At 34.9% G+C, this 10,933-nt stretch overlaps 2 protein-coding genes across 2 annotated transcripts; one reads left to right on the top strand and one right to left on the bottom strand.

The window, feature by feature from the left end:
- Window positions 1-354: 354 nt before the first annotated feature.
- On the bottom strand, window positions 355-3,024 carry LOC115708803 (protein MIS12 homolog). The gene is made up of 7 exons (XM_030636817.2): window positions 2,787-3,024; window positions 2,587-2,644; window positions 2,279-2,398; window positions 1,277-1,372; window positions 1,037-1,175; window positions 734-871; window positions 355-641 (listed from the first exon to the last, which is right to left on the bottom strand). Exons 1-7 carry the CDS (start codon window positions 2,906-2,908, stop codon window positions 580-582), a joined length of 735 nt encoding a protein of 244 aa, XP_030492677.2. The 5' UTR covers window positions 2,909-3,024; the 3' UTR covers window positions 355-579.
- Window positions 3,025-6,900: 3,876 nt separating this feature from the next.
- LOC133036274 (uncharacterized) lies at window positions 6,901-7,968 on the top strand. The gene has a single exon (XM_061112813.1). It carries the CDS (start codon window positions 6,901-6,903, stop codon window positions 7,966-7,968), a length of 1,068 nt encoding a protein of 355 aa, XP_060968796.1.
- The last annotated feature ends 2,965 nt before the right edge of the window (window positions 7,969-10,933 follow it).

The raw sequence follows: 10,933 nt of genomic DNA, 5'->3' as shown, positions 1-10,933 counted from the left end.
ACTTATGAAAGAATAGACTAAGATTTGTGTTTATAAGAGTGAAAATAAGAATAAGAAAATATATAAAATGAAATAAAATTTAAAAAATAAAAATTGACAAAATATTATTACTTTTTTTTTTCCTCATGAATCACCTTTACTTTTATTTTATAAATAAAATAGTCATTCTACCAAAATAGTAGAAAATAATATTCTAATTTTTTAAATACAGCCAAACAAATAAATAGAATGAAACTTAATTCCTTCCCATTCCTTTTAATTTCATTACCAACAGCCAAAGGCAACCTAAAAGTCCATTAACAATATTTCCATTGACATGATATTATAGTATAGTGGAAATTCATTGAAACGATATGAAGAAGAAATGATAGATTCTATTTATACTAATTTTGAACATATTGTATCGACAAATGTATCGCTTTCTATGGCAGAACTCTTACAGTTACATACATCAAAAAGCCATGTGTAATCATTCAACTCAAACCACAATTAAGTCCAATTCAACAAGAGATCTAACTAATTACCAGTCAGGAGGAACATCACTTACTGTACTGCAATGCAATGCTAAGAAATACCATTTCACATCTTTTTCATTTGCACCAAAAAGTCTTGAAGGTCTTCCAATTTCGAACCAGTAAAGCCTGAATGAAAGAAACAAAATGAAAATCTGATCAACTGAATAATAAACATTGGAAGAAGGCTTCTAATTAGCATCAACTTTCTTTAAAGTTACCACTGCAATGATCAAATGTGGATGCATCTCTACTCAGGGTAAAAAGCCTCTCTGTTTTCTTGTGTTCAGTTTCTTCCATTCTGTTTGTCTTCAGCTTTGCCATTTTTGCTTTAAGTTCCGATACTGTTTTTGCCATCTCTGCAGGCACCAATAACTTAATTTTAACATCATGGCTTATCTGATCATATAACATGTTCAAATATAAGTATCTGAAGCCTCTTTTGTAAACATGTGTACCATAGGATATAGAGAGAGAGCATTGGAAATCCTAAGAGAGCACATTTGAAAGATGGAAGTGATTACCCTGAAACAGTCCATCGAAAGAGTTCTCCTCATAGACATGCAGTGCCTCGTTGATAAGCCCAGCAAAATGACTACTAGGAACAGATTGCTGTTCTAAAGCTCTGAGCTCTCGGTTCAGTGCAGCAGATTCCTTACCAACCTTCAAAGCAAAATTCATTTAAGGAGATTAAACTGAACACAAACAAATGTCACAGTATCATACAAACGATAATTTTTCGCAGCTAGCAAAATTATATGTACCAGAGAAAGCTTGTTCCTTAAGGAATCCAACCGAGCATCCAAATCTGGATTTGACAGTGCATCTTGACAGATTGAATTATTGCTGGTTGGTTCACCCTGACAAGACAAGTTCAAGCACAGACATATATTTAATTTAAAATTTATGCATAATATGCGTGTAAACTAATTTCCCATTTAGATATTATGTTGAACATATAATCTCTAACAAAAGATATTGTATTACTGCAGCAAGGATATAAGCGTTACTGAAGTACACAAAGCTGAAAGAATTTGGGAACCAAGTTCCACACCAAGCAAAAGGAACTCTTGAAAGTGTGACAATAAACTCTCCTTTGGTATTAAGAATCCAAAGCACTTGACATTTTTCCACATTAATAGCATACAATTTTGAAACAATGCTAATTGTCTTCTTGAGAGCTATTTGAAAACGTACGGCACACTTTTCTTTTCAAAAGACTTAAATACTAGAACACTTTTTACTGCCAAGGACAAGTACCAGGAGGAGCAACAACAAAAACTACAATTGTAAAATTAAAACGTTTAGCAGTGTTAAATCATACCACTTGGAAAGCCAAACTATTTCTCAAACCACAGTGTTGAATCTTTTAAAACATAAAAATACGAAACATAGAAGTATATTCACCCTTTCAGCAACCAAAAGAGCAGCCGCCAGAAAAAAAATAATAATAAAAAAATAAGTGTGCATAGTTCAACTATTACAGGAGAAAATGTTTCTACTTCAAAACAGCTCGTGATTCAGCATTGACGACAGATAAGTTTTAACATAACAAGACGGTAATTTCCTTCAAATATGAAACTGTTAAACTGGTCAGTGAACAGCAATCAATATAATCTAACATAAATACCAAATGCTACTAATATACTACCTTAAGTGGCAATTACTAGAAATATCAACACCATGAACAGAAAGAACCAAATATACTAAAGATAAGCATCTTAAGCAGATAAGCAAATCAAATCATTTGCATAAAAGAAACCTACAGTTTTCGGTAAAGAAAATCCCTCAGGAACTTCGAAACAGTGATTAAGACAGTACTGCTCCCACATAGCGAGACGCTTATCCAAAACCGATATTATCATTTTGTGAATCACAGCAACACCCTGAGAAAACGAATTTTATGTATTTTTATTATTAAAAATAATAAATACCGAACAAATTGAACACAAAACAAAACAGGCAAAAGCTCGCAAACCCTAGAATCGAAGAAGATTGCCTATAATTTCGAAAATTATAACCAAAACGTTAGCGCGCGAACCAACACAAAGAGAAAAGGACAAAATGAAGCTACCTTGGTTAGATCTAGTGACCTATCGGGGCCATCAGTTTTCAGATTGGATGAAGCCTGTCTGGAGGATACCGAAAATTAATGATCAATATTTTATACACATACATATGGACTGCAGGTTTGTACATATATAAGAATATAGATAGATATAGATGTATGTATATGTATATGTATATAGATAGAGGGAGAGAGTTACTGCTTACTGGTGGAAGTAATTGAAAGCGTCGTCAACCAAATCGTCGACGGTATTGAGAACTTCATTAATGAAAAGCTGAGGATTGAGATTGAGGGAATCGAAGACGGTGTCGCTTCGAGTATCTTCCATTCTCACTTCTCGGTCACTCCCAAATTCAAAGAGTAAGATACGAGATCACGCTAGATTTGATTTTTCCCGCCAAAGGAAATGTGTTATTTTCATTTTCTATATTCCATCTCTTTTATAGGGCAGGTTTCACGGGCCTTCCGCTCCTAATTACAAAATTGTTTTTTTTTTTTTTATTAAATTTTTAATTTTTTTACTTTTTTTTTTTTTTATCGTGGGGTAGAATTTTTCTAAAAAATAATGTACAAGTTTTATATTGTGTACTGTATTAATTAATTAACGGAACAAGTTTCCTAAATTTACACCAAAAAAAAAAATAAATAAATAAAAGTAAATCCCCAAAAAATAAAAGGAAACACAATAAATAAAATGCAATAAAAATATATTTATGAAAAAATAAAAGAAAAAAAAATTGCCCAAAAAATTGAAAAATATGGGGATTTTTACACAAAATTAAAGAAACATCTATCATTATCACACAAAAATATACCAAGTTGTATCTAAAAACAAAATAAAGAAACATCTATCAATTTTGGTCATATAACAGTTTTAAATTTTTTTTTATCTTTTTCTTCTTTTTTCTTTTTATTGAATACCATAGGCATATGATATCTAAATACTAAAATTATGTAAACTCAAATTTGTGATTAAAAATAAAAGCATTTATATTTAAACAACAAAAGTAATAACATTATTTAAAAAAAAAAAAATTAAACACCTTGAACTTTTATATTTATATATATATAAGGAAATAAATTGATTGTTTAAGAAAATAAAGTAATTTAGTAGAATATAAATATAATTAATTATATATACCTTACTACTTAATATGGTTGATAATTAAGTTTTGAAAGTTTGTTATTTATGATAAATAATTATAGAATATGAGTATAATAAAAACTACCTAATATATTTGTAATTAATTTAAATTTAATGTGGGCATATGTAAATTTTTCATCTCAAAGGCCCAAAGGCACAAATGGCCCAAAATATCCCCTCTCCAGCGTGCCACGTGTTGATGCCCTAACACATGCTGAACATCACCTCTTGACCCCACCACCTGCATCTTGTTCCCATGTGATCCGAATGAAACAAGCTACAAAAGAAATGATTACAATCTACAACCTAACCTATATTGATGTATTACTTTGTCATAAACAATATATTAATTTTAATTAAAATAATTATCATATAATAAATGTTAAGTCATAATGGACATGTGTACACAACTGATGTTTTCTTTTTATGTAATAAATTAAAAAAAAAAACTAAATAATAAATTATTCCTATCAATGTTTTTGAAAGTAAAAGCGGTGAGGACAGCTATATAAAGGTGTTATGCTTTGATTATTTTCATAATAAACATAAAATGCATTTTTCAAATGCAACATATGCTATATATCAATAGCCAATATTGAAAAATAATACTGCAACTAACGGTTCATCTAGTAATAGCAACGGCTTATCTAGCAACTCTGAGAACCAATCTCATGCATCTTGAGTTTGAAGTTGAACCCCTGAAGTTCATAATCTTCCAAATGGACAAAGAAGACGTTTCGAACTACCTCTAACTTCCTCACTGCCTACAAACATGATTACCATTACCCGGTCAAGTGTAAATAGTTGGAGATTTAGTAAAGAATTTCTATCCCAAACTCCCTATCCCATTACTGTCCCAACAATCAAAATTTGACATTTGTCCATTTTATTTATTTCACGTTAACTAAAGAATTTCTGTTAGTTTTGGAATTGTTAGTCAAAAATAAAATAAAATTATCACAGCTTTGAAAATGTAAGTAATTTACCATTTTATTTTGGGTACCGTAGTTTGTTTTCTTTAATTATTTAATGCTTTTTTTAATTTATTTTAAGAAAGTATTTATTAGTTTTGTCTAGTTATATACATTCTTATATTTTAATAACTATTTAAATATTTTGTTTGATTCTCTCAACAAAACATTCTCTTAATTTTCATAGAGAAAAACTACATTCATTTTTTTAACTTTACAATTTTATAAAATATTTTTTTAATTATGCAAATAAATTATATTTATTTATCCATAAAAAAAGTGTTATATTTATTGATAAAACGCAATCAACAATTGAAACCTATATTCAAATAAATTATTTGTTTATTTATACATTGTCCAATCATATTAGTGTAGAACGTATTTCTTTGCTCTGTGGCAGTTTGTTCTGTTTTTTCTTTTTAACTGTAAAATTTATCCTTTTTTCAAATTTTTACACTAATAACTGCTCCCGCCTACTGTTCTTGCAACATTACCTTTCCTCCTCATCAACCTTTTCTTCTTTTTCTGTTTCTGTTTATCTTTCAGTCTGGTTTTTCCAACTGTTACTTCTACTCTGTTGCTGATTTTTCTTTAAATGGATTCCTTCCACCCTGATATATCCAAAGCCCTCTCTGTTAGAGAAAAGGAAGTTGTCAATCTTTCTTCCATCACTGCTCCTCCACCACGCCAATCTGTACACCAACTTATCTGTAGGATCTTCTCTCGACGAGGATACAATCCCAAGCAATTGCATGACTTCATCAGCAAAAATTGGCAAGGACGGTTTGCTGTGTCCATTTCCAACTATGAGTTTGAATCTTATATGATCACATTTGGCTGTGAAGGTGATCTAAGAAGAGTTTTATCAAAGGAACCTTGGCATCTCCATAACCAGCACATGATTCTCTGCTCTCCAAGTGTTCTGCAGAATGCCTCTATGGAGTCTTACACCATAACTCCTTTTTGGATTCAAGTTTTTAGACTACCCTTTCTCAGTAAATCTGAATCTCTGGCTCGGGTAATTGGTAATCTCATTGGTACTTTTATTGAAGTTCATGAAGATTCACTAAATGAAGGATGGGGTCCTTTCCTTAGAATTCGAGTGGCTATTGATGTTTCCCAGCCATTACTTAGGGGACAAACTGTTACTTTTCCTTGGATGAAAGATGAAATATGGCTTGATTATCGTTATGAAAGACTCCCGGATTTTTGTTACGAATGTGGTGTAATTGGTCATGTATTTGATAAGTGCCCTCAATTCTTAGAGAAAATTGATGAAGGAGAAGACACTGATCTCCCTTATGGTCCATGGATGGCTGGATCGGCCTTACCAAATGCAGGATACAATCGATATCGACAGGATTTTTCAAAAGAAGGGCCTTGGCCTTTTATCACCCGATTGGCTAGGAAAACAATTGAGCCTATTATATCTCATCCTAAACAGTTTCCTGCGCTTCCACCTTCAATAACTAATCGAGAAAAAGGGGAAGGAGTTGTGATCTCTAAAAACCATATTCATAATCACCAACCTGCTATCCATCCAGAATCAATTACTGTTGATGTTCAAGACAAGCCTATTCTTCAATCTAAAGGAAAGTCAATTGCCACAACCCCACCTGACTCCACTTTGGACAATCCTACCACCTTTCATACATCCTCACATGTAACTTCTGCTGATATTGGTCAATCTTCAGGTTCAAAATCTGTTACAACAACATTACAAAATGATAGCCAAATCTGTAAGAATGCTATCACGATCCAAGACAATACTAATCTGCCATTCACTACTGTCCCTAACAAATCCATTGCTTTACCTATTGCTATACCACCAGCATACATTCATGCTTCCCCATTACCATCTAATTTATCACAGACGGATCCGGCACACTCAAATATTGTCTTCTCGGCTGCTATTCCAAAGACAGATGTGAATAAAATCCCAACAAACACTACTGCTGACTGTTACCCGCTCAATGAGAATAGAGTTTCATCTCTATATGCTAAGCGACAACTGGTTACTTCAGGCGGTAATGTTCGAAATGTTCTCAAGCGATGTCGTACTAGATCTTCACCATTCAATGACTCTACTAATCTAATTCATCACCAACAATCAGATGCTTCCTCTGAGTTATCCCAACTCTCACTGGCAGTTGATGACAGCGGTGTCTCTTTGGCGAAGGCTGCTGGGCAGCCTCGCCAATCTCCATGAATGTTGTTTGTTGGAATGCTCGTGGCTTGAGCAGCCCGAAGGCATTCCGTCAACTCCGTTTGCTCATTTCCCAAAGTAGTCCTGATGTTTTATTTATTATAGAGTCTAAATTATGTGCTGGTTCTATTTCTAAATATCGTAATGCTTTTAAATTTCCTAATGGTATAGAAGTTCCTAGGGTTGGTCTTAGTGGGGGGTTGCTTTTCCTTTGGAAGTCTAATGTAAATGTAACTATTTTACACTATGGAATAAACTTTATTGACTGCTACATGACTCTTGATGATAGTCCTACGTGTCACTTTTCTGGTTTCTACGGTTCTCCGGTTGTGTCCCAAAGACCTCTAACTTGGGAATTATTGAAAAAGCTAAGAGATACGGCTCCACTGTTACCTTGGCTAGTTATGGGCGACTTCAACGAAATCATTTCGCACTCCGACAAGTTTGGTGGTCCTCTAAAGAATGAGAAACAGATTGATGATTTTCGAAATACTATTGATTTTTGTGGCTTACTGGAAACACAATTTGAAGGAGAAAGGTTCACATGGCACAACAATAATGTCAATGGCATAAATGTTAAGGAAAGATTAGATTATGCTTTTGTCAATTCCTGCTGGTTTGAGAATTTTGCTGCCATTTCTTTGCAACATTTGGATTTTTTTCAGTCAGATCATCGAGCTATTAAAGCCACTGTCAAAACTCGGCTTCACTCTGCTGTCCAGAAATCTAAATCTAGATTTAGATTTGAAAAATTGTGGCTTCAGGAGGAACAATGCCAAGATATTATTGGTAAAGTTTGGTCTAGTTCTAATGCAAATTCTGCTGACCAACTTTCAATAAATTTTGCTTCAGTTGCTACTCAACTTTCTTCATGGCATCGGGCTAAATTTGGGGATTTACCAAAAAGAATTAAAATCACTCAAGACAAGGTTGCTGCCCTCAATAATTCCTCAGATACAAGTCCTTCACACTTTGATTTGCTCAAGTCGAATGAATCAATTTTAGATGAACTTCTGCAGCAAGAAGAAGACTATTGGAAGCAGCGTTCCCGTGTTTCATGGCTATAATCTGGTGACTCAAACACCAAGTTTTTTCACCAAAAAGCTAATGGAAGACGATCGTTTAACACAATTAAATCTTTGACTGATGACCATGGCATTATTCATTCCTCGCTGCAAGGCATTAGCAGAATGGTGGAGCAGTATTTTGGAAATATCTATGCTACTGAAGGTATAGATTCCGAGGCCCTTCAACGAGTCATCTCTTGTACTCCCTGCATTATCACCGCAGAAATGAATGAAATCTTGACACAACCATATAAGGCGGATGAGGTCTACTCTGCACTGAAATCTATGGGACAAGACAGTAGCCCCGGCCTTGATGGACTGTCTGTTATGTTTTATTCAAACTATTGGCATATTGTGGGAGATTTGGTTACAACAACAGTCCTGGATATTCTTAATAATGGTGCAGACCCGACTATGTTCAACAAGACTTTAATCACTTTGATTCCCAAAGTAAAGAGTCCAAGCACAGTTTCTCAGTTACGTCCTATTAGTCTGTGCAACGTTCTCTACAAGCTCGTCTCCAAAGCCATTGTTATTCGACTGAAGCCTTTTCTTTCTCTAGTGATTTCGGACTCTCAAAGTGCTTTTTTACAATCAAGGCAAATCACTGATAATGTGCTAGTAGCTTTTGAATTATTACACTCTCTCAAGCATTTGAAAAGAGGAAAAGAAGGTTTTGCTGCTATGAAGCTTGACATGAGTAAGGCCTTCGACAGAGTAGAGTGGCATTTTCTCCAACAAATGATGATTGCGTTAAGTTTTGCCTTTCCAGTTGTTGAGCTTATTCAAAGATGCCTCAGTAGTGTCTCCTACTCTTTTTTGGTTAATGGATCTATTCAAGGTAATGTGACTCCATCCCGAGGCATCCGTCAAGGTGATCCACTATCACCATACCTTTTCCTTATTTGTGCGGAGGGTCTTTCAAGACTCTTCCAACATGAAGAATCTTGTGGCAATTTACAAGGTCTGCAAGTAGCTCGTGGTGCCCCTTCAGTCACACACCTATTTTTTGCCGATGATAGCCTAGTTCTAAGCAAAGCTAACAAGAAATCTATTACTGCTGTCAAGCGTTCCTTGGATTACTATTGTCGAGCTTCAGGACAACGATTGAATGCTGAGAAGTCGGTTCTATCCTTCTCTCCTAACACCACTGCGGCTATTCAGAATACGGTCCAACATATTATTCAAATGCCCATCAAGCCTTGTCATGAGCGTTACCTTGGCCTACCCTCTTACTCGGGCAGAGATAAGAAAATTTTATTTGGAGACATCAAAGAAAAGCTTTGGAATCACCTTTCGGCTTGGCAAGAGCAACTTTTTTCTGTTGGAGGCAAAGAAGTTCTTCTCAAAGCTGTGGCACAAGCTATCCCCACTTATGCGATGAGTTGTTTTCGCTTATCCAAGTCTCTAATTCACCAAATTGAAGTTATGATGAATAAATTTTGGTGGGGTTCTAATTCCACATCTTCTGGAATTAATTGGAAAACTTGGAATGCTCTTTGTAAGTCCAAAGTTGAAGGAGGTATGGGATTCAAAAGCTTTGTTCATTTCAATCAAGCCTTATTAGCCAAACAAGCTTGGTTAATTTTTGACAATCCTTCTTCATTGCTGCACAAAATTCTCAAACCAAGATACTTCAAATATAATTCTTTTCTTGAAGCTGAAGTTGGTACTTATCCTTCACTCACATGGCGAAGTATTGTTTGGGGAAAAGAACTTCTTAAACAAGGTCTGCGTTGGAAAGTGGGGAATGGACATCAAATTTCATGTGTTTCGGATCCTTGGCTTCCTGGCTTCACTTCATTCAAACCATTGATATTCAAAAGCCCCAACATATATATGAAAGTCTCAGATCTAATCACCAATCAAAGGCAATGGAATCACACTCTTCTCCAACAATGCTTCTTGGAATCTGATGTTGCAAAAATTCAGAGTATTCCCCTTACTCTTTGTGATCAAGATGACCATCTAATCTGGAATTTTGAAACAAATGGAATGTATTCTGTTAAATCTGGATATTCCCTTGCCACAAGCCTTGAGGAACAACAACCTACAGCTAGTACAAACAATTCTCTTCATTGGTGGAAAATTTTTTGGTCTTTATCATTGCCATCTAAAATTAAAATTTTTTTATGGCGTGCTATGCATGATTGCTTGCCGGTTGCAGAAGTTCTTCACTACAGGCACATTAGTGATTCCGTCACTTGCTCTTTATGTTGTCAAGAGAACGAATCTACCATTCATGCCTTGTTTCGATGCAAAAGGCCCAGGAGAATATGGCAGCTATCATCTTTTTCGGTTCAAGATTATTTAACTCATAATATGTCTCTAATGGATCTTATGGAAAAAATGTCCCAGGTTTTGTCTTCAAAACAACTTCAGGAGTTTATTTGTATCCTTTGGAGCATCTGGAATGAGAGAAATAAAGAAAGGCATGGATCCAAAACAAAGCCTCCTGAAATGGCTTTGTATTTTGCTTTGGATTATATCGAAGAATATCTTTCTGCTCGTGGCCACAACAACTCTGCAGGTTCTGTCACGGCTGCTTCTACAAGGCTTCGACAACATGATATGCCGTGGATGAATCCTCCATCTGGCCGGCTGAAATTGAACACAGATGCAGCTGTAAACACAGTGGACAATGTTACTGGTTTTGGTGCTGTCCTTCGTGATGACAATGGCGAAATCATGGCTGCTTTGGCCATGCCTTTTCAAGGAGTTTTCAAACCAGAAATCATGGAAGCTTTGGCCTTACTCTACAGTTTGCAATGGCTACAAGAATATAATCTACCAGCCCATTATATAGAAACAGATTCTCTATTGGTTGTCAATGGATTGCAAGCTTCTCATAGGCATTCTTCGGATTTTCATTGTTTGCTGAACAATATCTCACTTTTAGTTTCCAATTTCCCTGAAGCTCAGATCTCGCACATTTATAGATCTGCTAATAATGCGGCTCATTTGT

This window comes from Cannabis sativa, chromosome 3 (genome assembly GCF_029168945.1).
Source record: "Cannabis sativa cultivar Pink pepper isolate KNU-18-1 chromosome 3, ASM2916894v1, whole genome shotgun sequence".
NCBI lineage: Eukaryota > Viridiplantae > Streptophyta > Magnoliopsida > Rosales > Cannabaceae > Cannabis > Cannabis sativa.
The sequence above is the reverse complement of the archived record's forward strand: the minus strand, read 5'-3'. Positions and strand labels throughout refer to the sequence as shown.

Coding starts and splice junctions, on each gene's coding strand:
- LOC115708803 (XM_030636817.2), bottom strand. CDS start 2,908: ATGGAAGATACTCGAAGCGACACCGTCTTCGATTCCCTCAATCTCAAT. Junction 1,373..2,278: donor GATTTTCTTTACCGAAAACT/GTAGGTTTCTTT, acceptor TTGTCTTGTCAG/GGTGAACCAACCAGCAATAA. Junction 1,176..1,276: donor TAAGGAACAAGCTTTCTCTG/GTACATATAATT, acceptor TTTGCTTTGAAG/GTTGGTAAGGAATCTGCTGC.
- LOC133036274 (XM_061112813.1), top strand. CDS start 6,901: ATGAATGTTGTTTGTTGGAATGCTCGTGGCTTGAGCAGCCCGAAGGCA.